General features: G+C 42.3%; 2 protein-coding genes across 4 annotated transcripts in view; one reads left to right on the top strand and one right to left on the bottom strand.

Annotated features, from left to right (window-relative positions):
• Nucleotides 1-19,003, bottom strand: part of Mms19 (MMS19 cytosolic iron-sulfur assembly component) — a 29,051-nt gene extending 10,048 nt beyond the window's left edge. Inside the window, exons 1-9 of one of the 3 annotated variants that reach the window (XM_005335265.3) lie at nt 18,845-19,003; nt 8,343-8,391; nt 6,042-6,142; nt 5,126-5,211; nt 4,690-4,764; nt 4,009-4,078; nt 3,482-3,610; nt 3,330-3,391; nt 365-451 (exon numbers count right to left, since the gene is read on the bottom strand). In XM_005335265.3, the coding sequence (XP_005335322.1) occupies nt 365-451; nt 3,330-3,391; nt 3,482-3,610; nt 4,009-4,078; nt 4,690-4,764; nt 5,126-5,211; nt 6,042-6,142; nt 8,343-8,391; nt 18,845-18,956 (771 nt within the window). In that variant the 5' untranslated portion in view covers nt 18,957-19,003. Of the gene's footprint in view, nt 1-364; nt 452-3,329; nt 3,392-3,481; nt 3,611-4,008; nt 4,079-4,689; nt 4,765-5,125; nt 5,212-6,041; nt 6,143-8,342; nt 8,392-18,844 lie in introns of those variants that run through there. The other 2 variants (XM_078031397.1, XM_040272580.1) reach the window with 2 other exon arrangements.
• Nucleotides 19,004-19,369: 366 nt separating this feature from the next.
• Nucleotides 19,370-27,078, top strand: part of Ubtd1 (ubiquitin domain containing 1) — a 54,223-nt gene continuing 46,514 nt past the window's right edge. The window contains exon 1 of the mRNA XM_078031972.1: nt 19,370-19,878. Within this exon, the coding sequence (XP_077888098.1) occupies nt 19,809-19,878 (70 nt within the window). The 5' untranslated portion in view covers nt 19,370-19,808. The remainder of the gene's footprint in view (nt 19,879-27,078) is intronic.

The raw sequence follows: 27,078 nt of genomic DNA, 5'->3' as shown, positions 1-27,078 counted from the left end.
CTCAAGTTCAACTATGTCCTTATTGCCACCAGTCTCAAGGGACATCAAGGAGCTATACTCAAGTTAGGAGTAATGATTGTAAACTAACCTTCCTGCTAAGCATGCCATACTCCCCGTTACCTGAAAAATGGGCAAGTTGGCAGAGCTGGAGGATTTCAAAAAACAGCACCATCTAGAGATGGAATTACTATTCTAAGGGATGAGATGGTTAAGTTTTTTATAATGAAGGTCTGAAGATACTTGCCATACAAGATATCTGCAGGATGCCATACCCTCAAATCTTTCTTTTTCTCAATGTTTCACTATTCTTTCTTCAGACTTCTTTTGGCAGACACTATGTACCCAATTCCTGGCTAAGACCTACCTCTGCAAATCGTGGTGTAGAAGCCAGCACAGCTCGAAGACTGAGGATAAGATCTTCTCTCTGGATACCATGGGGATCATTAGGTGGCTGGAAAGGAGAAAGGCCATGTGTTTGTATAATTTTTCAGACCACCTTTGGACACAAAGGCTTGAATCTGGCAAACCTGCACAACAGGTGATGTGGTCACAGGTCTAGTCTAGCAGAATAAGAATATATGAAGCCTCAGCAAGAAAATATGCTTGCTCTTATGTGTTCCTTGGAGTTTTTTGTCTTTTAGGCATTTATTTTTGATCTGGTCACACATTTTCTATCTGATCTATCATTTTACCACTCATAGATAAGCACCCATAGCTTTCTGGGAATTGGTTTCTTCTCTGCACCTATATTAATATTACAATGTGTTAGTATACACTGGTTCTCTATAAATAAATGTGATTGCTAGCCAAGGATGGTGGCACATGCCTTTAATCCTCCCAGCCGAGGCAGGAGGATTCCAAGTTTGAGGCTGGCCTGGGCACCTTAGTGAGATTCTATCTCAAAATTTTAAAAAAAGGGGCTGGACAAGCCAAGGAATACCAAGGACTGACTGACTACATCACCAGTTGATGGGGGAGAGGCAAGGAAGGATTCTTCCCTGCAGGTGCCAACACCTTGATTTTGGACATCTGGCCTCTAGAACTGTGAGAGTATAAGTTTCCATTATTTAAACTTAAAAGGCGGGTGGGGGCTGGGAATATAGCTCAATGGTAGGACACTTGCCTAGTTGAGGCCCTGGGTTTTATCCCCAGTACTGGGAAAAAAAGAAACACAACAAAAAAATGTGACTGCTCTGTATATACAGTCTATAATCTATTTCCTCAGTTAATATATTAATAAGAACATTTTAAATGGTATTATTCTTACATAACATGTTTTAGTGGTGGATACTATTTCATTGTGTGGTTCAGACACAGTTTATATAAATGACAATTATCTGACAGACATTTCTGTTTCTTCACCCTATAAAAACTTATAACTCTGACAACATAAGCATATATAGTTTCTGTGTCAAGATGGCAGATCTGAAAACATTGAATCACATTTTCTTTTCTCCTTTGAAAACTACACAAAAAATACAATCTTTAAAAGGGATCTTCTTTTTTTGAGGACCTAAGGCTAAAGGTTGCAGATAACAAGGGAAAAGCCATCAGCAATAAAATTTTAGAAGCTGAAAAGCAAATAGATATGAAGAAAATGACTTAACAGATCTAAGACAACAGAATCCCAGGTAGACTTTGGGCAAGCTAAATCACTACCCATACATACACTGCACAGTCCTCAAAAGGCTTTGGAACTGCAGTTCCAGGAACCTCTGGAGTTGGGAGTGCGGCTAGAGAAGCAGCCTGACTTTCTAGACTGACTTCTAGCTCCTCATTAAAGGTAGCAGAATCTGAGGTTTAATTTTCTGGAGCAGGAGTCTTTAATCTTAGAGCTGCAGGTACAGTGGCGAGCCTCAGTGCTGCACCAAGAGATGGGGGTCTAAGTGATAGGTACTGAGTGCTGGTATTCTCAGCTCCCTCTGCTTGTAATCAGACCTATCCTGATAGGCAGACCTAAGGTCTTTTTTGAGAAGTACTGGACTAGCCCCCCCAAAAAAATATTTGGGGAGTTCTTCAACTTTCTAGGTAAGCCATTCTATGATGAAGCTCACACTTAATAAGTACACTTATAACCCTCACTTAGAAACACATAAAAACTCCCAAGAACTTGCCTCTAGAATAAAGTGAAAAAAAGGACTAGGGATGTAGTTCAGTGGTAGAGCACTTGCTTAGCATATGGGGAATTAAAAACAAAAAGAACAAAAAACCTGGTAGCCAAAGCAGGATCTTTCAAGATTTCAAAGGCATAAAGTTGTTCTGAAGTAGAAAGGTCACTGATTATGGAAGATATGAAAATAATTTCAGGGCAGAAGTGATCCCAAGAAACAATGCCAAATGAAATAAGTTGGTAATTCCCTACAGCAAAAATGGCTGCAGCACTTCATTTATATTTATTTTTTATGGCACTGGGGATTTAACCCAGGAGTACTCTACCACTGAGCTACACCCCCAGCCTTGTTTATTTTTTTGAGGGGTGTCAGAGGACAGGGCCTTGCCAAGACTGGCCTCAAACACATTATCCTCCTCTCTTGGCCTCCCACCAAGTCACTGGGATTATATGTGCAGTGCAGCACAGCATTGAGCCTGGTTGACTGTGCACTCTGAAGGCAATGACAATCAATACTCAAATGTTGCTTGCTGTGCTGCAATAGAACTCTTCATTTCTCACATAGTACTAATGTTTGCAGTACACATACCCATGCATGCCTACACAGTAATTAGATCCTGTGTATTTTGAAGTAAAAAAGAAATCAAATGCAAAGTGGGAGAAAGGCCTGAGAGGGTCACAACAAATATCTCCTATACATACTGTGTGCTTGATTGTTCCTTTTTTGTTCTGCCAATTTGCTATCTCCTGAGATGCCCTTTCCAATTCCAGAATCATATCCCATGTATTCCTCAGAAACCAACTGAAATCCTATCTTATCTATGAGGTCAGTGCCTGCCTACTTGAGCTCACACTGAACTCTGTCTTCTCAGAAAACTATAGTATCACTCATTTTGGTACCTAATCTCATATTGTTACTTAAATGTTTCAGCTTTCAAGGGCATGGACTATGTTTCACAATCCTGTACCCCTCAGCACCAAGTATATTGTCAAGGAACTTAAGGAGTACCCTCAAATACTTGCTGATCTGAATTCTTCCTTCAATGTCAAATGCTTCTCCATTTCCCAGTGAACTAAAATGTAAATTAATGAGGATTTCTAAACATAAATCCAGGAAATGTCTGTTTTGTTCATATGTACCCTCTGTGCCTAGAACAGTGCCTGTACATAGCAGGTACTCAACAAAATATTTAAATGAATAAACAAAGGTGCTTCTTACAGGAGTAAAATCAATAGGGAAATAACAGGATGTGACTTCAAATAACTCCTCCACAAAGGGTCCTGTGACAACAGAGAAAGAATGAGGTTGAATTATCAGTTTCATTCACCCAAGAAACCCGAATCAGCTAATTCATGGCCACTAAGACATACCCAGGCTATAGTCCCTGGAGATGAGATCATGGACAATGCGGAATGCTACCAGAAGATTACGAGGATCCTTTTCCCCATCCATCACCTGGATGAAGCCAAATGTGAAGTCAGCTCCTAGGCCTTTTAGCTCTGGGAAGGAGAGAACAAGGTCACTACTGTCCCATGGGATAGAAAGTTCAGACTTTCTCCTAGGAGGCCTGTGTTCTCCTTCTGTTATCACTTGCTCCTCTCTCAGAACAGACTGTTATTGTCTTCCTATCTCAAGACAAAGTACTCAATAAAGGGGATGTATACAAAAACACACACACCCACACACAATTAAAAAAAATATATATATAATTTTAGAGATAAAAACGTAAAAAACTTTATATATTGCAGAAGGGGAGAATGGACCCCTAGTCACTCTTCATCATTCTGAGTATTGTCTCTTATCTATATAACCCCCAGGCTAAAATGCATCCTACTAATGGGGAAAAAAAAGTAGTGTGTGCTCATTTTCAGATTTTCTAGTGAGTCCAGCCTCTTACCTTCTTCCCGAGTTCGCATGAAATTGGTGATGATACTGTAGACTGTATGTCGGTCTACCTGGAGCAGGGACTTGAGGGTAGGGGAGAAAGGAAATCAAAAAAGAGGCTAAAATATACCTTACCTGATACAACTACTTCCTATTTTATAGTCTCTAAATGGATAACTCTTTATACCAGCATAAGATCAACCTAAGAGGAACTGTAGAAAAAGGGTATGGCGGGCTGGGGATGTGGCTCAAGCGGTAGCGCGCTCGCCTGGCATGCGTGCGGCCCGGGTTTGATCCTCAGCACCACATACCAACAAAGATGTTGTGTCCGCCGAGAACTAAAAAATAAACATTAAAAATCCTCTCTCTCTCTCTCTCTCCTCTCTCACTCTCTCTTTAAAAAAAAAAAAAAAAAAAAAAAAAAAGGGTATGGCTACTGACCAGCACAGTAGTGATATCGAAGCCCAAGCCTGTCTGTCTTTATGCCTTACTTTCTTTAGGCTAAGAGGACATAGGTCAGACATAATGGCATGCATCCCTCCCTTTCCTTATCTAATAAGAAAGTATACCAATATAAATACGGTCATAAAACATGAAAGAATTCAGAATTTAGAAAGCAGTATGTTTTGCCATCTCATTCTCGTTACATCAAGGGGTAGGGGATAAGAATACCATGGTGACAGTTATTACTCACCTGTACATGTACTTCCTGGAAGATGGCTTTAAGCACAGACACAGCCAGCCCTGGGGGCAAGGCCACACATAGGCTCTGGGGAGAGAAGGGAAGATATGTGAACACTGATGGAATTAGAGTATACTGTCCAAGACACATCCTAAAAGAGGCCTAGTTAGCTCTGGTGGGAATCAGAACACCCTGGTTTAGGAGGAAACACTAACAGGAACTTTCTACATCTAGCCGGTAGCTCTCTTCTGATTCAGCTGAATTCCAGTCCCCCAAAGGTTACTTTTACTCCTTGGAGTAGAAACATAAGTAGGGCTGGCTAACACCAATCTAGTCTCACATTTGGGTCTCTGTCCTTTTAGCACATAAAGCCCTACCCTCAAAGAGCAAGGAGAGAACTGGACAGGGCTCCCGTGAATACAGTTAGGTAATGAAAAGGAGAACTCACAAGTGCCCTCAAACCCTGCAGGACAGATGGGATCACAAGATGATGGTCCTTCAGCCGGTTCTCATAGAACAGGATCAGGTGTACCACTGCACAAACCAGATTCAGCCATTAGTTCATGCAGGCGTAAGGGAGGCCCACCAGTTTTGCTCCTTCCCTCAGTCTCTAAGGCTGTCCCAGTCTGGGTTTCACTACAAAATATTTTTTTTCACCCTGAGATATATCCATGCCTTCCCACAACTGGGAAGGCATGGATATATCTCAGGGTGAAAGAAAATATTATCTATTCTCACATAGAACCACAGTGAAATCCACTCTTAGTTCCAGAACTGCCTCTCTACAGAATTGGGGTCTGCAGATTTTCTTCTTTCTTCCAGTGCTGGGGACTGAATCCAGGGCCTCACATGTTCCACCACTGAATTATACCCCATGTCCCTAAAAGTTGTTGTGTTCTTATTTTTTTGATGCTGGGGATTAAACCCAGGGGCTGCAAACTTTTCTTCTTAAAGGGCCAGGTAGTATTATAGGCTTATAGGACATGGTATCTATTGCTATTATTCAAATCTACCACTGCAACCTAAAAACAGTGTAGATAATAGGTAAATAAACGGTTGTGGCTGTGTTCTGACAAAATTTACTTTTCTTCTCCAGCTAAGATACAGTACTGGAAACATTACTTTGTCCATTTTATAGACTGGGGAAGATACAGTGAAAAAATTATCTAAAGCTATAGTTGAAACCCATGGGTCTCATGGCTCAGCTTTTACCATCTCAACCACACATATCAGTGAGGAGTGAAGACCCTGAATTAGTAGTTTATAGATATGTTATTACACTCTCCCTCCTATAAAGTTAATTTGAACATGAGATGCCTTGGTTCAGCAATCTGGGAAGATATTCCTACTAGTGATGCCAGTACCTTCCTTTTCCAGGAGCAAGGAGTAACACTGGAGTAGCACCTGTGACAAAAGTTGGATCCCTCGTGCCCGAGTTCGGGGTTCTGGACTCTCTAGAGAGGATCTGGAAGAAAATGGGATAGAGACAGTCTATTATTAACCTGTTCAAACCTTTGAAGTAATAAACACTCTACAATCGGTCACATTCAGCCTCTGGACATAGAAGCAGAGTTAAGCCCTATTAAAAAGAGTAAAAACATTCTAGAAAGGTGCTCAGTTAAAAACTAAAGCCTGAAGAACTGACCCCCAGATAGATCTGGCATTATTAGAGGCACATGTGACACCACAGCCAACAGAAGTTACTGTTTCCAGGCACTCCCATCTTGACACCTAATAAGAATTGTGCTTATTCTCTTCTCCCCAGTAATATGACTGTGACATTCATACTCCTGAAACAGAACTTAGCAGCTACCCACAAGACTTGAGAGATAACTGGCAGCTGCAGCTTCTAGCAAAACAGGAGAAAAGGTATATTTTTATAAATTACTGCTAAGGAAAAAATGCTGAGAACCACTACACCATACCAAGGTCCTAGGTGAAAACAACTCACAAAAAAACCCCAACACAAAATCCCCAAATCTTATCACTGAAAAGTTACAAAGATGGCTAGAATAAAGGTTTTAACTATGTAAAACTACTGATATGGGAGAAGCTGCCCTGAAGCAACAAGGTGATTTACCTTCAAAATAGCTCTACAGAGATTATTTAACATACTAGACACAAAACAAGCAGGAAATAAATTCTTGGTAAGGAGCAAGTGACAATAGTTACAGTAAACCTCAAGGATAAAGGCATATAACAAGGAGTAATGGAGCAAAAATAAGATCCCTTCTGACAGGATCTATAGGAAAACTTCTGTTCAGGAAATAGAAAATTATGCACTCCCAGCGTTTATAAATGAACCAAGGCACACAAATACTCATAGCATCGTTATGCAGAATATTCAAAAAGTGAAAACAATCCAGATACCCATCAACTTAAGAACCTATACAATGGAGTATTATTCATCAAGCCAAGAAATGTATAACTACTACATAATATCTAACATGGATGAACCTTGAAAATATGCTTTGTGGAAGAAGTCAGCCACTAAGATCACATATTATATAATTCCATGTGAAAATTAAATTTCTAAAATAGGCATATTCCTAGAGATTGCAAGGGCTGAGAAGAAGGAGGAAGAAGTAATGAATGCTAATGAGCATAAATTTCTTTTTGGAGTAATGAAGATGCCCTAAAATCTGCATAAATCAATGAATATATTAAAAGCCATGGGATTAGACACTTCAAAATGGAGAATTATACTGGATGTGCTGGTGCATGCCAGCAATTCCAGCAACTCAGAAAGCTGAGGCAGGAGGATCATAGTTGGAGGCCAGCCTCAGCAATTTAGCAAGTCAAAAAGTGAAAAAGGCTGGGAATGTAGTTTAGTGGTAAACCACCCCTGGGTTTAATCCCCAATAACAAAACAATAACAATAACAAAAGGTGAATTTTATATGTGAATTATATTACAATAAAACTAATATTTAACAAAAATGAATGAAGGCCACAAGAATGTATATCAAAAGTTATACAGAAATGATGTGTTATGTGGGAGAAATGCTGAATAGGTGATTCAGGTTTTTAAATTTCCCTCATTTTCTAGTTTTCCCTCTTGTTTCAGAAGACATGCTGGCATGACAGTTAACAATCCTTGCTAATAAGGCTAATCAATTTAAATGGTCCTCTAATTATAAAATATGAAGAAGACAGGCATTAGACTATAAACAAATTATTTTCTCGGGAAGATGGAACCCCAGATTTTAAAAACATTGCTTTTAGCTGTTTCCCTAAGCCTTTTCCCTCAGTGGTGAACTGGTGTGAGGTCTGCCTCCTGGCCACTTTCTAGATACAGTCCTCAGCTTGTCTGCTTCAGGTCCAGGTCATCTAGATCCTATAGAGGCTGGATGAGCCTAAAGAAATACAAAAGGTATTCTTGCTCTAATTAAACAACAGTGGATGGCCTTCAACCAACCACCAGGCCCAACTTGTGGAGCTGTGTACCTACAAGTTGTGTGCTTCCTAACACTACCTTAAGCTTTAGTCAGACATGGTATATTTTCAGAACAATTCAAAGATGTAAGCTTAGTCTGAAATACTGGTAGAAAGGGGTTTTTGGATATGGGGGAAATTCGGGCTCCAGGAAAGCAGCAATGCATAAAAATAATTTTCTCAGAGTTCATAGGCAGGGCTAGAAGAGCATTCTACAACAAAGACTCTTACCCAAGGGCTTCCACCACTTGTAACACTGTATAGCTGCCAGATTTCACATCTAGAGGAAACAAACAAAGAAATTATGAAAAAGAAATTATGAAAAACAAAAATAAAACCCCTATTACAGGGTTCCATCGCTCTAAATACCAGTGCTTCCTGCCTACCCTAGGTGTGATACCATGGGGCCCACTGCACTTGCCAAGAACCCCTTCCTAGATAAGAAGTGTTACAATAACACTTCAGATATGCAGCTTTCAGTATAAAAACTAAAGAGAAAGTAAATCATTTGGAAATTACTTATAATAAACCCAAGAGAAATAAAAAATAAAACAATTTGTTAAGATAGCTGGGCACAAAGTTAGTATTATGAAATTAAAAACCATCCCATTTTTATATGAGACTGTAGACATAGTAGGGGGAAATCCTATTTGTGTATGTGTGTATATGTGTATGTGAGAGAGAGAGAGAGAGAGAGAGAGAGAGAGAGAGAGAGAGAGAATAAATGAACACATACCTATTTATAAACTTAGAAAAAAAAATCTGGGAATATATACAAAGGAAATGAAATCTACATCTGAAGAGATGTTTGCACTCCCAAGTTCACTGAAGCATTATTCATAATAGTCAAGATTTGAAACAACACCGAAGCAGCTCTATACACACTGATAATGGAACATCTAAAAGCAGAATAATAGCTGGGCAAGGTGGTGCACATTTGAAATTCCAGTTACTCAGAAGGCTGAGGCAGGAGGATCACAAGGTCCAGGCAAACTGGACAACTTAGTGAGAAATAAAAATAAGAAGGGCTGGGGATGTAGCTCAGTCAGTGGCAGAGCTCTTGACTAGCATGTACAAGGCCCTGGGATGGATCCCCACTACTGTGAAATAAATACATGAATGCAGCACGGGGTAAAAAATAGTGCAAATAATATGTACAGATTGAGAGGGAGAGGGGATGTTCTCATTTACATTTATTTACATGTCTGAAAGACATAGCAGGAAAGAATAATATTATCTCAGAAAGACAATGAATAGCCAGGGATTGAGAAGTAGACTATTTTTTGGTTTTGTTTTTTTAAATTTGGTACTGGGGATTAAAGCCAGAGGTGCTTTACTGCTAAGCCACATGCCCAGTCTTTTCTACTTTTTGAGATAGAATCTTGCAAAGTTGCTGAGGGTTGCCTCAAACTTGTGACCCTCCCACCTCAGCCTCCTAAATTGCTAGGATTACAGGTGGGTACCATTATACTCAGCAACAGCAGTAGACTTTTCACTGAAACATTTTATTTTGGAATAATTTTAGATTTATTGAAAAGTTGCTATATAACCCTTACCCAATTTCCCCTAATGTTAAAATCTTATATGCTACATTTGTCAAACCATATACATTTGTTAAAATTAAGAGACTGCCCGGTATGACAGCATATGCCTATAGTCCCAGCAATTCGAGAGGTTAAGGCAGGAAGATAACAAGTTCAAGGCTAGCCTCAATGGCACAGTGCAGCTCCAAGCAACTTGTGAGACACTGTCCCAAAATAAAGAGAGCTAGGGACATAGCTCAGTGATAAAGCACCCCTGGACTAAATCCCCAGAACACAAAAACCTAAGAGATTAATACTGGCACACACATGCCTTTAATAAACTCCAGGCTTTATTCAAATTTCACCAGATTTTCCTACTAATGCCATTTTTTCCAGTGAAGATGGCTACATTGCCATTAGCCATCCTGAGTCCCTACTGCCTTCTACTCTGTGAAATTTTCTTACCTTTCCTTGTTTTTCATGACCTTAATAGTTTAAAAGAAGTACTTAAAGAAGAATGTCCCTCAACTTGGATTTGTTTGATGCTTTCCTCATGTCTAAACTGGGATTTTCAAGAAGAATTTCAAAGAGATGAAGTACTCTTTTCTTCAGGTCACATCAAGGGTACAAGTTACCCACATGGATTCTCTACCACTGGTGAGGCTTTGATCACTCAGTCAAGGTACAACCACCAGGTCTCTGTACTATGTAGCTATTATTTTCCTTTCTGATACTCTTTTCTTTACAAGAGTCTTTAAGTCTAGCCCCACTCAAGGAGAAGAGAAAGAATAAGCTCCTGGAGAGAGGAGTATCTACCTGTATTATTTTATTTTATTTTATTTTTTAAAGAGAGAGATAATTTTCTAATATTTATTTTTTAGTTTTCGGCAGACACAACATCTTTGTTTGTATGTGGTGCTGAGGAGCTAACCCGGGCCGTACACACGCCAGGCGAGCGCGCTACCGCTTGAGCCACATTCCAGCCCTACGTGTATTATTTTAAATTCTTCTAAAAAAAAAAATTCAGGCCAGGTGCGGTGACACATACCTGTAATCCTAGCAATTTGGGAGGCTGAGGCAGGAGGATCTCAAGTTCAAAGCCAGCCTCAGCAAATTAGTGAGACTCTGTCTCAAAATATAAAAAGGACTGAGGATATGGCTCAGTGGATTCAATTGCAAGTACCAAAATAACATAAAAATTTAAAAAGAATTCAGCTATTTATTATATCAGTATAGATTCACACAGACTTTTATATTTTGGGTAACAACTCAATAAATACAATCCAATTTATTAATGCCCAATAAATAAAAGGTTACTTATATTGTAGCTCAAGTTATTCCATATTTGGCCATTGAACTTAAGGTTGGCTCCTGTGTTCCTTTGATAGGCATCCCCTCCCTTTTTAAAAAATTTCTTGAGCACTTTTTTTTTTTTTTTTTTTTTTACTTTCTAGCCCTACAAAACAGTACAGGTTCATCTTGTAATTTCCCTGCTCTACCCCAGAATCAGCCTTTTCTTCAAGAAGCCCTGTTTGTTGCTTTGAAAATGGCATTTAGAAACCGAGATCTGAGCACAGATGTGCTCATTGTTATTAAGATGACACTATTTCTAGGCCTGCTGAGCACAGAAAGCTGGGAAATATATGTATGCATCCTAACTTACATTATACATTTTTTATCACTATTTCTCTATGTGTGCATATATATTAAGCTAATCTGAAGATCATATTAAAGTCTCCAACTCTAATCCAGGACTATTGGTTCCATCCTAGCCTTCCCCCTTTGCTTACTTGTAATTTCTTTCTCTGACAGTGAGAAAGCTGATTCCCATTATCTATTGTTTACAATTTGTTCATTCCTGGTATAGGCCATAAATTATATTTAGAATTATCAATCAAACACAGTAGTTTATATACAATTTTGATCTTGGTGTTAAAAAATAAAATAAAATACTGTTTTCCAAAGTCACCTAGGTCAGCTTTTTTTCCCTGCCCTCTTCAGGTGAGGTTATGTTATACACTAGTTACACTCTGCATTTTTTTTTTTTTTTTAATTTTTAATATTTTATTTTTTAGTTCTCGGCGGACACAACATCTTTGTTGGTATGTGGTGCTGGGGATCGAACCCGGGCCGCACGCATGCCAGACGAGCGCGCTACTGCCTGAGCCACATCCCCAGCCTGGAGGGACACTTCTTGCTATATTGCGCTTTGGCACTTTTTCAGTGTTGCACCAGGTAAATATATTACTTAACAATTTTAGTGGTACAAAAGTAACAGGAAGACTTAACAGAGGCTTTTTAGTTTACAATTTCAAGGGAGAAACAAAGAGCAAAAGGTTATTTTCATAAGGGTTTGATTAACAGAGTAACAAAGAGGAGTTCTAGGTAATGATGGTATGACAGATATGCAGGGAATTCCTTTCAGGAACCTGTTCTGTGTTCCTAACTCATCTACTTCTAAATGCAGGACCTTAGCTAGTTACCTCTTGCTAACAAGGGAAAAAGTAGGGGTGGGGGAGGCTTGAGAACAAACTCCTAAGCCTCCAATTCTCCTTAAGTCTCTGGCCTCAGGGTAACAGCCGTGAGCTGAGCTTGACAGAGGCTCACTCGCACTAAAGTAAGGAGAAGTCCAACCAGACTGAGGAAAGGAGAGCTCTAGTTAGGATTCACAGCTCGTGACTGGCACCAATGTAGACATCAGGCACTCTTAGCCCTACTTGTGCCAGGATGTGGAAGGCCCAGCTGCTGCCCTAGCTCCTGAGAAAGAGCCAAGGGAAAAAATAAGCAGGCTGTAGGGTTGGGGGAAGGGGCAGGAGTCAGACTCATAGGACAAACCAACCAAGGAACTGATGGTTGAGTTCCATGTCTGATTCCTTAAGTGTAATACTTTCATGAAGAGAAATACCTGTCTTGGTTGAACCATAAAAGAGTACTCTACACCAGGCACGGTAGCACACACCTGTTATCCCAGTGGTTTAGGAGGCTGAGGCAGGAGGATAGCAAGTTCAAATCCAGCCTCAACTTACCTAGGCCCTAAGCAACTCAGTGCGATCTTGTCTCTAAATAAATTACAAAAAGGGGCTGGGATGTGGCTCAGTGGTTAGCAACCCGGATTCAACCCCCACAACCAAAAAAAAAAAAAAAAACCACCACTAAAATAATAATAATATTTCTATCAGCAAAGGAAGTTTCATTATGCCCCTAGAGTCAACTCCCACTCAAATTTTCTGATTAAAAATAACTTCTTCAGAATTCAGCATACATCAGTGTGAAACTTTATTGTTACAAAGAAACATTCACTTGCACGTGATTCCTTGCATCCCAATACTTGAGTGAACTCTCCTGGTGGAGCCTTGTAGTCTTCAAAACTTTCATAAGGATCCCATCTTGAATTATGCAGTACATTTAAAAAGGGGAGGAGTACAAAAACAGTACACAATTAGGAAAAAAAATAATAAGGCAATCATAGCACAGTAAGAAAGATTAAGGAAAATGGGAAATAAGCTGGCAAAAAACTAGAATTGGTATTTTGGGGATATTTTCACAGAGGAGACTAAATTAAACATCTTATTCCAGTTCACCTCAGAAATGTCTTTCATATATGAAACCTTCTTTGAATCTCTAAAACCAGACTATATAGTGAACAGTGACTGTTGTCCAAAAGCCTTCTACTTTTTGGTGTGATGTGATGAGAATGTTACTGAATTTTAGATTATGGAACACTGTGAATATTAGAAACAAACAAACAAAAAAAACATCTGAATTGTTCATTTAAAATTGCTGAAGTGCAACTGGGCATAGTGTAGCACACCTGTAAAGTGACTCTGGAGGCTAAGGGAGGAGCATCACAAGTTCAAGACCAGCCTCAGCAACTCAGCAAGACTCTAAGCAACTCTGTAAGATCCTATCTCAAAATAAAAAATAAAACGGGCTGGGGATGTGGCTCAGTGGTTAAGTGCCCCTGGGTGACACCAAAAAAAGATATAAATACAGACAGGGAATAAAGTGTGGTGGCACATGTCTATAATCCCAGATACCTGAGAGAGTAGAACTGAGGTTATCCTGGGCAACTCAGTGAGACCCTGTTTCAAAGTGAAAAAAACAAAAACAAAAAACAAAAAAAAAAACAAACAAGGTTGGGGATGTAGCTCAGTAGTAAAGTGCCCCTAGGTTCAATTCCCAGTACCAGAGAAAAAAAGAAAAGAAATATATCAGGGAGTTTTGTAGAGGTTTTTTTGTTGGTTTTGGTACCGGGGATTGAACCCAAAGGCGCTTTACCACTGAGCCACATCCCCAGCCCTTTTAAAATTTTGAGACAAGGTTTGGCTAATTTACAATCCTCCTTTCTCTGCCACTGAGTTGCTGGAGTTAAAGGTGTGTGACATCATGCCCAATGACAGGGAGCTTTTAAGGAGCCCACAGTTTGGTGGGGCAGAGTGACATTAAAATAATCAATGCTGGATAAGGTGACATATGCCTATAATCCTAGAGACTCCGAAAGGTGAGGCAGGAGGATCTCAAGTTCAAGGTCAGGCTTGGTAATTTAGGGAGATCCTGTCTCAAAATAAAAAGGGAAGGAAGAGAGCAGGAGTAGAGTCAGGAAAGGGGAAGGAGAGGTACTGGGGTTCTGAATTAGAACAAGATATATTTCATGCTTGCATGATTATGTCAAAATGAATTCTACTGTCATGTATAACTAAAAAGAACCAATAAAAAATTAAATGAAAGGGGTGGGGAGGGGCTGGGGTTGTAGCTCAGTGGTGGAGCACTTGCCTCGAATGAGTGAGGCCTTGGGTTCAATCCTCAGCACCACATAAAAATAAATAAATAAAGATATTGTGTCCATCTACAACTAAAAAAATTTTTTAATAAAGTATGGGAGGCGGAGGTGGGGATGCATCTCAGCTCAGTGGTAAAATGCCCCTGGGATCAATCCCTAGTAACACAAAATGAACAAAACACATCAATCACAGCCTAACTATTTCAGTGTCACCATAGTGATAGAAACAGATACTGGGTTTAAAAAAAAAAACAAGTAATATTCCTGGGTTTACAGACAAAGATTACTAACTTTAAGTGATTAATTCTTTTGCCACTATAAGTACTCCCACATGAAAATAACCTAAATACCTGGGAATACTATTAATTATACACGGGACTTCTGGGATGAAAGAAGCTAATAAAGATAATTTTCCTAAGGGTAGACTCCCTGGTATTATGGGGAAAAAAAATAAAAGTTCTTTTCCTTTTCTAGGCAGGCCTAAGTTTCCCCTATATGTTCAAGATTTACTCTTTACAGATGGACTTACTAGCACTTCCTAGCTCCCTACTTTCTTCAGCAGGGAACTGATTCATGTGGGACACAGAGGATTCCTCAAAGGAGTATTTATGAGGTCACTGACCTAGAAGGCACAATTGGATCTCTGTCTGATGGAGTTACAGTCTCTTGAGAATCTGTAGTGGCAGCCCAAGGCAGTGCAGATAGGTCTGGGGTGATGCGGGAGGACTGATATGAGCCAGAGAGAGAAAAATCTCTCAGGACTAGATTCCAATCAAGTTCTCAAATGCCCTTTCTGCTGCTGATGCACAGACATTTCTCCAAACTATGTACTACTTTTTTTAAAAAAATATTCTTTTTAGTTGTATATGGACACAATACCTTTATTTATATATTTTTACATGGTGCTGGTGATCGAACCTAGTGCTTCACATGTGCTAGGCAAGCACTCCACAATTGAGCTACAACCCCAGCTCCTGTTCTATTATTCTTTACTCATTTTTTTCATTTCATGAATAGTGGTCACCCCTAGCAACTACAAATGTGAAAAAATAATATAATGAAGATTGAAACAAAGGAAAATCCAAATAACTTGAAAGGAAAAAAATTATATTCACCACCTGCAAATTCAACATGTCCAAAAATCACACTCTCCCAAATCAGTTCCTTTTCCAACTTCCTCTTTTGGACAAAATACTTCTTTTTTTTCATACTCAGGTTTAAAACTTTGGGAACACTCTGGGCCCTTTCTTTTAAGCCTCAAAACTGGTTTGACCTCAAATTTCAGATTCTTCCTTCAACATCTCTCACTCCATTCACATAGGCTGTTTTTTTCTCCCAGTACTGGGAACTGAACCCAGATTCTCATGCAAGCCTGGCAAGCACTCTACCATTGACATCTCCAGCCCTTTCTAACTTTGTTCTGAGACGGGGGTCTTGCACTAAATTTCTCAGGCTGGCCTCAAACTTGTGATCTGCCTCCCAAGTAGTTGTGATTATAGGCATGGACCACCACACATGGCTACATAAAGCAATTTTTATTGTTTATATACTTATATTAGTTCTAGGAGATACTGGTGGTAGAGAAGGGTATTATTTGGAGATGTGCACAGACACAGCTACTAAACAACTCTCCTAATAAGTAGATGAGTGGTTGAGAAAAAAGTATTATAAAGATTTGGAAGTGTGAGATATCTGGGGGGTGGCCACTCAATCTAGACTTTGACTCCAACATCTAACTTGGATCAGTAGTAGTGGAGGGTAATGGGAATGATAGCACTCAGGGGATAAGGTGGATGCTGGGAACTAAAGGTCCAAGAAAGCAATGGTGAAAATGAAGATTTACTTCAAGTGGTGGCAGCTTCTGAACACCTTCAGGAGAGGTCCTAACTCTTGGGCTTCCAGGTCATTTCCCTTCCCTTGTTTGCTCCTTCTTTATAACTGACACCTACTTTCACCAGAAACTTCCCTAGGGGCAAAACAAATTTGATGGCATCTGCATTTGTGATCATGAGTGTTCCTTCTGCATTTATAATTTGTTGGAGGCTGCTGCCACAAATGGCTGAACAGGAAGCTGGCTGGTCCCTTTAGCACTAACAGAGATTGACACAGGCTGGAGGATCAGAAAGCAAAAACTGTCAACCTTCCACAACCCTAACTATGGTTGTGATCTAAGATGGAGATACTAACTTAATCCTTTCCAAATTTGCTTTCATTTTATGTCTCTGCTTGCTTAAGGATCTACAATGATTCTATTACCTACAATAGTCTATTCAAATCCTTTGGCCTAGAAGCCAAGGTTATGCATAATCCAACCCCATCAAATCTTTTCAATTTCATCAATTACTACTTTTCTATAACAACCTTCTTTTTTTTTTTAGAAGACTAAATTACAAAATGTCTACTATTACAGAGAGAGATAGATGAGCCAAGTTAAAGTAGGAAACATTTTAGGCCATTTTTTAAGGCATAAATAAAATTATGTTACAAAAATATTTTTAAGAACTTAGCTGTCAGCTGGACATGGTGGCGCACACCTGTAATCTCAGCAGCTCAGGAGGCTGAGGCAGGAGGATTGCAAATTCAAAGCCTTTCTCAGCAACTTAGCAAGGCCCTAAGTGACTCAGAGAGATCCTGTCTCAAAATAAAATATAAAAAAGGGCTAGAAATATGGCTTAGTGGTTAAGCACCTCTGAGTTAATCCCAGGTACAAAAAAACAAAACAAAACAAAAAAAACCTGAGCTCTCTTTTCAAAGCGTTCTGAATCAAAAATTATTGTTTTCAGAATGTATAAATTTGAAAGAAAAGTTACAGATAACAATAATTTTCTTTTTTTGTGTGTGTGTGGTGCTAGGGATTGAACCCAGGGCCTTGTGCATGTGAGGCAGGACTCTACCAACTGAGCTATATCCCCAGCCCAACAATAATGTTCCTTATCTTGGTAGTGGATGAGATTGTTTTAGCTACAAACAGTGAATATATACTTTGAATATGTAGTTCATTGGATATAAACATTATACCAAAAGAAATCCTAAACAAATCCTAGTCAATGATATGCCAAAATAGGAGACAAGCATACTGATACTCACAATTTAAATGAATGGATAGGTACATGATAAAACAAATTACAGAAAAATGTTAATGGCAGGATCTAGGTGGTGATGAGGTGTTTTTTATAAAATTCTTCAGACTTTGCTGAATGTTAGAAAATTTTCATAATAAAACATTGGAAAAATGACATTGACAACACACTGTACATATTAATTGTAAGCCCTGATAACACACTATACTTTCTAAAGTTGTAATATGATAAGCTTAGTGGCAGCACCAGGCATTTGTCCACTGATGCTTCCAAAGCAACCTGCACAAACCTCTTAGAGCATGGTTGTCTCTTCAACCACATTATATGTTCTTGGTCGTCACAGATCTAATCTCATTTGTTTTGTGCCATATTTGGAGACTAATATGTGTTCAATAATAGTGAAATGACTTGAATGAAAATTAATATTGCAAATTATCAGTGTTATGTTCCTAGCAGATTCATTATTCATTTCTCACCCTAAAAGTTAATCTGTTCAATTTGCAAGAGAAACATATCCTTTACTTTTCCCCAAGCATGCAAAAACCTCCCAAAATAAATACTTTTTAAAATCTTATCTGTACTCATTTTGTATGCTATTAAACTTGAAAGTGAAGGCCTAACATTCGATAATGTTTTAGGTTTGCCCCCCCCCCCCTTAAAAGAGCTAAGTCAGAATTCCAAAGTGGCCTGGAATTTGTTTTGTTCAAATTTTGGAGTGTTAAACTAAGAGATTCCTCAATACTGGTCAAAAGTAGAAAACTAGAGATCTGGGAAGAAAATAAACGACACAAAAAAGTCGTGAAACAAATTAATTGAGAACTCTTAAGGCACGGAATAAAGCCTTATCTCCAATTCCCCGGAGACTGGCTCCTCTTCTCCTCCTCCCTCGGATTACAGCCAGTCAGAGAGGGGCCACTGACCACTCCCAGGATGCCTCGCGAAAGGAGCGGATGCCTCTGAACATCCATCTCCCCACGTCAACATCACACAGCACCGTCTCGTGGCGCGAGCACCTGGTTCCGATATGGAGAGGAGTTCGAGTCCTAGCTCCCCCTCCTACCTGGTCGGTAGCCCTGCGCAAGTCTCCTTCCCTCGCTGGGCCTGTTTCCTTACTTGTGAAATGTAATTATTCTCTATCACTGACTACAGGGCGATGAGGAATGTACAGGCGCTCTAAGATGCAACTAACTCTACTTGTTATGGCTTTCAAGCTCGCGATGCTCACCAAGTAGCCCAAGACCAATCTCTCAAAGTCACCTCTGTCCCTCACTCCCTTCCCGCCCCGCGCTGGTGCTGAGGCCGCTCCCTCTAGTCGGCCATGTGGAAGCCACGCGTCGCTGCCAGCCGTACCTGCAGCCACCTGGTCAGCGGGGCCCTCCTGCTGACCCATGACGAAGTCTTGCACGAGGCCCCACAGGGCGCCCGTAGGCGCCGCCGCCTCCAGAGCGGCGGCGGCAGCCATGACGCGTACCCGAGACGGTGGGTGGGGAAGTAGGAGGTGGTAAAAGAGAGATCTTTCGCGCACGCGCCTTCTGAGCCAATTGCTGGGCGAAGGCCGAGGGGGCGGGGCGCTCTCTGAATCACGTGCCTGCCGGCTCCGGGCCAGGCAGTTCCAGGGAGGGACGAGACTGCCCCTCCCCGAGGGGCGGGGCCTGAGGTCGGGGCGGTGGCGCGGAGAGGGGAGGAGCCTGCTGGGCACGCAGCCGGGGGCCATTGAGGGCGAATAATTCCCGGCCGGACTCCCCGGGAGACCGGCGGAGGGGCGGGTACCTGGCTGGGTGGGGCCGGGGGGCGGTGCGCACTCTGGGGGAAGCCAATGAGAAAATCAGGCCCGGCCCGAGGGGCGGTGCCGTCAGTCACATGCGCACCTGGGGCGAGTGGCGGCGGCGGCGCGGGCACCGCCAGCCGGCGGAAGAGAGCTGGGCCGGGCTGGGGCGGGGTTAGGCAGGTGAGTGACAGGCTCCGGGGGGCCGGCCCCAGCTGGGAGCCCCGAGCGAACCCTGAGTAGCTGCGGCGGTGCCCGCCCCCTCTCCGCCCCTCCAGCGGGGCTGGTCTCTGGCCGGGCACCGTCGCGGGCCCCCCTGGCCCGGCCACCTGGGACTGTGCTGAGAGTCGGCCACCTCCCTCTCTCCCCTGGCCCGCAAAGTTTGTGGCGAAGCCGGCGCCGGGCAGAGCGCGCCCGGGGGGAGATCCGGGAGCGCCCGATGCCGAGCGGCAGGAGCCGTTGACCCCGGACGCCGCCGTCCGGGGAAGGATCGCGGAGCAGTCGGCCAGCCGCCGCCTCCGGTGCATGGGGACCGGCTGAGGAGCCAGCATGGGCAACTGCGTGGGGAGACAGCGCCGTGAGAGGCCGGCCGCCCCGGGACACCCCCGCAAACGAGCAGGTAACGCCAGGAAAGTGAACAGGGCCACGACTCCCCGCCAGTTGTCCCCCTCCTGGCCGGAGCCCTGGGGTTCCCGAGCGACCTCCCGCGGCGCCTGGGCTTCCTCGATGTCTCTCGGAGGCGGACGGGACCCCCTCCTCTGGGCGGGGGTGACAAGGGGAGCCGAGTTGGGGCAACCGCAAGTGCTGACCCGGCTGTGAGACCAACTCGCTCCAACTGGGAAGCTCCTGGTGGGGGCGGGGGCAGGGGCAGGGGCAGGAAATGTTTGCAGACCGCAGTGGGGCCACGGAGGGAGGGGGCCAGGGTGAGGACGCCGCTGGCCTGGCAGCCCCGGCCGGGGTCGGACGCCGGCCCGTCGGGGCGCGGCGCGGGCAGCCAGGCGGCCCCAGAACTCTGAGCGAGCAAGACGAGAGAACAGTCGCTCCTTGCAAAGACTGTGTCATTATCGGGCTGCAGATCGTGTCTGCCGGAATCCGACTTGCAAAAGCAGCTCAGGACTCTGGGAAGGAAATCTTTATTTTTCCCCGCAGGGCTTTTTAGAGCCTCCTGGCCGTCTGGGAGTCTAGGAGAGCTGGGGTGCGTGGTGAGACTCACCCTCAGGTTTGTTGGGATCCTTCCCAGCACTAGGAGTGGGATCTGCTCGCTGGTGATCCGCGAGGCCTGGGCAGCACTGTCTCTCGCAGTCTCACTTTCTTGGTACAACCTTCCTATCCTGGCGCTTCACCCCGGGAAGAGGTCTGGCAGTCGTTTTGAGTCTTGTAGTCCCTTCCTTTTCTGAAGGTGTTGCAAGGACCCTTCTGAGAATGATAAAATAGACTTTAGAGTCAAAGGAGCCTTTGAAACTTGTCTAGATTTCTGGTAGACCTACATTCCCCCTATGTAAGTGTCCATATTCAGAGAGGTTGAGTAACTTCCAAAGTCACACAGCTGGTTAGTAGTGCAGCTGGGGCTAGAACCCCATCTTCTCTTCTACCTGATTGCCACATACCCTTTTGTGTAAGAGAAGCCACAGCCACAGTTGTTAATGAAGTAGAAACTCTAGTTGGAGTTTCCTGTCTACTTCTCCACCAAAGGTGTGTTGCTTGGATTGCGGAAACTGGGAAAAAGAATGGGGGAGACCTGGGGGAAGCAGTGAAGGATGTCTGTGTGGTGGACAGGATGACTTGTGCAGGAAGAAATGTGTTTTCATAGGAAGAATGGGGTAAAACTTAACATTAAAATCTTGTCTGAGGGCAACCCTGGCCATTCTTCTGACTGAGGAAAGTTGATTCTACACCCAAAGGCTTCCTTTTCATTCATTCATTCTTCAACTTTTTTTTATAAGCTCAGTCCTTGATTTTATAGCATGTTTTCACTGTTGACAACCCTCTTCCACTGAAAGTCTCCCCCACTTCTTTTCTTGGCATTAGATTGTCTTGATTTTCCTTTTTGATCACTCTGACCCACTACCCACTTTCCTATCCCTCTACCTACCTAGGGTTGGAACATCTATGGTTCAGTTTGACATTCTGTTTTTTCTCATTACACTCCCTCCCTGAGAAATCTTCTTCAATCCCACACTTTGTCCATTGGGAAGATCCCTACATCTCAATATCTTCAACTGAAACCCCAGACCCACATATCCAGCACCCACTGGACACCGTGATATAGATATTCTAAGATTTAGCACCTCTAAAACTAAGCTGTGCATCTCCCCTAAACTACCTTCCCTTTACTCTTCTGTTCTTCAGTTGCCTGACTTTGTTCTTTGAAGAACTCTCTCTGGTGAGTCTGTGCTTCCTTGTCCTCTGCTTCCCATCCAGTTGGTCACTGGGGCCTGCTGATTCTTCTTCAGACATGCCTCTTCCCAAATGACTTATGCCCTTGTCATCTCAAGTCCACCTCTTCTGCCAGTTTGGAGTGAGTTCCCCACCAAGGGCAAGTTCGCCTTCAGTCATTCATCAAATACCTGCACACAGTGTCCTCTCAGGAGGCGTTTGTTAAATCAACATGTTTTAAACCCTGTAGTTTCAATATTCAAAACATTTTTGCACCTTCTCAATCCTACAAGCTCTTTCAAGGCTGTTCAAATCTGGCCTAGTCCTTGTAAGACTTATTTCTTTATCTTCTCATGAGCCACTAGTGTTTGCTCATCCATTTCCTCTTCTTATTGAGACCTTTTTTTTCCTTCAAGGTCCACCTCAAATCCCATGTCCTTCTTGATTGCCCCACTTGACAACCTCCCCCACCCGCCCCCAGCAGAAGTGATTGTTTCTTCAGAGAACTCCTGCAGACACATTACCTATGCCACATACTTGATAATTATCTACTCCATATTATTAGTCATTTCTTTGATGTTCATAGTCTTGTATCAGCAACCACATTACAAGCCTGAAGACCTGGGTTTTCTCTTTTCCTTGTGTATTTGTCTCTGTCTCTCATTCATATGACCATGCACACACATACTCAGCACATAGCACACAGAGACCTGTACAGAGGAAGCACTCAATATTTGTTGACTTTAGAAAACTAACCGAACTTCACCTTGCCACCTGAATTTTTTATGTAAACATTTTACTGAAGTATATACCTGCATTTTTTTTTTTTGCCTGCTAGTGAATCGTTATTTTAATTCCATGGTCCTGCTATGAATAGCGTTATTCATAAAGTCCAAAGCTCTGGGGAACTCTGTAGGATCACAGATTTGGTACAAGGAAAGAATCCTTCTTAACTTCACAGCATGCATCTAGCATTCCTTTAACATCTGCAGCTTACCCTTTGACAAGGATATAGTTTCATGTTGTAAGGCTAATGTATAGGGCTGGAGGTGTTGCTCAGTGGTAGAGCACTTGCCTAACACGTGTGAAGCCCTCCATTCAATTTCCAGTGCTGTAAAAAAGAAAGAAGGAAAAAAAAGCATACTTGTAATCCCAGCAACTGTGAGGCTGAGGCAGGAGAATTGCAAGTTTGAGGCCAGCCTCAGCAACTTAGTGAGACCTTCTCTCAAAAAATAAAAAGGGGGTCTGGGGTTGTGGCTTAGTGGCAGAGCACTTGCCTTGCACATGTGAGGCACTGGGTTCAATCCTCAATACCACATAAAAATGAATAAACAAAAATAAAGGTATTAAAAAATAAATGAATAATGGGGCTGGGATTGTGGCTCAGTGGTGGAGCACTTGCCTAGCACATGCACATCCCTGGGTTCAATCCTCAGTACCACATAAAAATAAATACATAAAATAAAGGTATTATGTCCAACTACAACTAAAAAGATATTTAGAAAAATAAGTGCAAATAAAAATAAAAAAGGGCTGGGAATGTAGCTAGTGGAAAAATGCCCCTGGGTTCAAGCCCTAACCAAAAAAAAAAGAAGAAAAAGAAAAAAGACTAATGCCTGAAACTAACTCCCCTGCTCCCATTGTAACCCTCGCCTTTTCTTTGTCACTCATTTAATGGGAAGAAACCCTCAGCAGAGAGCTAGAACCTGAATTCTAGTCCTGGTTCTTTGTTCAGTGATCCTGGGCAACTCGTCCAGCCTCTCTGGGCTACACTTCCAATATCTCAGGCAGGAAATTAAACAAGGTCATTAGAGCAGTTTTATCATTTTCATAAAGGTGACTGTTCAAAACTGGAGTAATTGAGGTGAAATCTATTGCCTTATAATGCCACCTTTTGTCCTTAGTTCTATCTTCTCAGTTACATGACAGGTGAATCCCTGCCATTAGTCAGGAATTCTTGCATTGGATAAAAGGTCCTCTCATCTCATCAAGTTTTGGATTGTTGCCATTTATTATTTATTTCTCTTGCTTCTCTGAATGTACCCCCGGTAGGCGTAGGTTCTTCTCCAGGTGCTGGGTGTGCTTGCATGCTTCTGTGAATACTTGAGGATCTGGAGGGGCGCTTGCCAGCGTATACATCTACCCCAAGTAGATCAATATTTCTACCTGTGACCTGGTGGAGCAGCCCATCTCCCAGCCACTGTCAGAAGAAATACAGGTAGTAGAACAGGCAAGTCTCTTGCCTAGCTCCACCCTTTGAGAATGTGGCAGGGCTGAAACCCAAATATCTGACTCTGATGTGCCAGGCGTATCCATTTACGTTCTGGAATCTTAAGCTCTGGGTGTACAGACCCAGGGCCCTGTTTGGGGCTGGTTGTGCTTGGCAGGGAGTCTGCTTCTTTTGTGGGCAGTGTGGCTATTCTTGAGGGTGTAATTGGGCAACTTCTCCATTTTCTCAATAAATATTTACTGAGTGCCCTGTACCTTGCTGACTGTAAATAGATAAGGTCCTTGGCCACAGGGAGCTTACAGTCTTGTGGGGACAGACAGTAAACATACAGACAAATTACACATGGTCTATGTGAATCTTGTATGATTATACGTACGGTTACATATTATATATGCTGGAGATGCTCAAGTTTATAATCTTACCATCCTCTCCAACTCTCCAGCCTTATAGATTTGCTGCCTACTCAACAAATCTGATATCCACAAGGTCTCTCAGTTTTATGTGTCTAAGCCAGAATGAATCCTGCTTCTACCCCTGTTCCTCCTTTAATTGTTCCTATCTCTGAAGGTTGAATTCCTTATTCTAGTTGCCCAGTCCCTTAAACTCTGGAGTCATCGCTGACCTCTCCCTTTCTCTCAAACCCCACATCCATTTAATTGATAAGTCTATTGGTGTTGCCTTTAGTGTATCCTGAACCTGACTCTCTGCCTCCACCACTTTCACCCTAAGTCAGCCTCTTCACTGACCTTCCTACTTCCTCCCTTGTCTCCTGACAGATAATTTCCATCACAGCAGCCACAGTGATGCTGTAAACTCTTAAGTCAGATTTTGTTACTCCTTTGCTCATCCCTTCCTGTGACTCTGGATCTCATTCAAAGTCTTTGTACTGGCTTGGAAGTCACAATATGAGTTTTGCTCATTTTCTTTTCTGAAGCATCTCTTGCTCTTCATCCCCTTGTTCAACCTCCAAGTGCCTGAATGAGTCCCTCTTTCTCTTCAGCCCAGTGTCGGCTTCCCTTCCAGGAAGGTTTTTCACCTTTCTCTGTAGTTCATATCATCATCTGACCCTGGCTGCCTCCCCTTATTCCCTGTGATCAGAGATTTAATCTTTTGGACCAAGAGCCTGCCATATAGTTGGTGCCTAATAAGTATTTTGTGGATGAAATTAGCATGTATAAACCTTGTTGGTGAGATGCATAGAAGAGCAAAGGTGGGCATACATGATTGATCTCCTGGCTTAGGAGTTCAGCCAGCCCTCCTGTGTTAGGGCAGCTGTGCTAGTGAAGGGACCTTAACTGCAACTTCAGAGTGGTGTTCTTTCCCTGAAGTGGCATCTTTCTACCCCAGGTGCAGATGAGGTCCCCAGTACCTGAGGTATGGTTCCCTGGGGCTTGGGAATGAACATCTTGCTTGGAAGATCCTGGGGCTGAGGCTAGAAGCTAGAGAGCTTAGAGTGAAGGCCTCTTATGAGGATCCCACTCAGGCAGTGACACATTCTTGTCATTTCACATACACATGTGAAATGTCTGTGTAACAGTGGGCACCTGTGGTACATGTGGTGTTTGTAGTCCATAACTGGCAGGGCAGGAGTGGGTTGGTCTAATAGAATGTGAGGAAGGAAGTTGAGTGGATCCCAGCCTCTCTGCCCATCAATTTGCTGGAGAATTTTTAGAATCATAGAATTTTAGAATCATAGCTGAAAAGGACCTAAAGATTTCTATAACCTCTTTTTTCTTATTCAGCTATTAAAAAGAGAACAAAGATATATCTGCTCCCTGCCTAGTTCACAGAACTATGGTGCAACCTGTATAAAAACGCTATGGGCTGCTTTAAGTCTTGATTGTGCTGAGGTCAAGACATTGTAAGAAGTGGTCAAGGTCAAGTATATTTAAAAGGGAGGGGGGTCTATTTTCTTCTTCACCACTTTCTTTCTTTCTTTTTTTTTTTGTACTGGAGATTGAACCCAGGGGTATACTTAACTGAGCCACATCCCCAACCCTTTTTTAAAAATCTTTTGAGATAGGGTCTCACTAAGTTGTTTAAGGCCTAAGTTGCCAAGGCTGGCTTTAAACTTGTAATGTTCCTGCCTCAGCCTCTGAGCCACTGGAATTACAGGTGTGCTCCATTGCGCCCAGCCTTCGCCACTTTCCTGAGTGGTCATCTTGCCACTTTCTTGAGCGGTCATCTTGGGCAGGTTTCATGCTTAATTGATCCTCTAAAAAATAGTATTTCCAGTTTACTTCATCCAGGTAATATGAGGATCAAATAAGCTAACACTGATTGTAAGTACTTTCATAGTCTATGGTCTGCTTGAGTGTGAAGTCTCAACCCTGAGTTGCATCTGGTAAAAAATGAGACTTTGGCTCTCTGGGCTTTTCTAGTTGTTTGTGTGGCTTTGGCCAAGCCTCTTGATCTCTTTGAATCTCAGTTTCCCCATTTGTACAATTGGGTGGCTCTCCCTCCTCACCTCTCAAAGACATGGTAAGAATCAAGTGAGACCCTGGATGATAAGTGAACTTAGAAAGTTTCTATACAAAGCTATAGGATATTTACATTCAAATATGTATCTTTTCTGACCATATTATTGAAGCTTGCTGTTTATTTTAAAGAGCAAAACTATAAAATGTTTATTTAAAAAATTATTTTTTTGGATGGGAATCTTTCTAAAATGATTGATATGTTTCTGAGCCAAATATACTTAACAAAACAACCTCCTCTTTGCCACTTGGGTCATTGAGTTCACACTTGAGTGGACCAGGCATCTACTTAGGGGTAATGGGGACCACAAAAGGTCTTTCTCTCAAAAGTTTTAGCTCATAAAGAAGAGAGTGGGGGTGGGGAGTGAACTGGTGGTGTGGACAAGGAAATTACTGGGGGCAAGCCCATTTCGGAGGGACCCATGCAGCAACATTGGGGTATGTGTGTTTTGCAGGGGCTTTTAATTCTCTTTCAGGCTTTTCCTGCCTGGTTACTGGGCTTATAATAGTGTGAGTGAGGATTGGGCTTCTGAGACTAGGGCCAAGGACCTGAAACTAAATGGCTTCCGGCTACTGAACTTTTGGGGTTCTTGTTCCACCTGTACTCCTTGCTCTCTTCTTCCTGGAAGTCAGTGGTTGCTCTTTGTATTTTTTTTTCTTTCTGATATATATATATATATATATATATATATATGTGTGTGTGTGTGTGTGTGTGTGTGTGTGTGTATATATATAT

Source organism: Ictidomys tridecemlineatus, chromosome 1 (genome assembly GCF_052094955.1).
Source record: "Ictidomys tridecemlineatus isolate mIctTri1 chromosome 1, mIctTri1.hap1, whole genome shotgun sequence".
NCBI lineage: Eukaryota > Metazoa > Chordata > Mammalia > Rodentia > Sciuridae > Ictidomys > Ictidomys tridecemlineatus.
The sequence above is the reverse complement of the archived record's forward strand: the minus strand, read 5'-3'. Positions and strand labels throughout refer to the sequence as shown.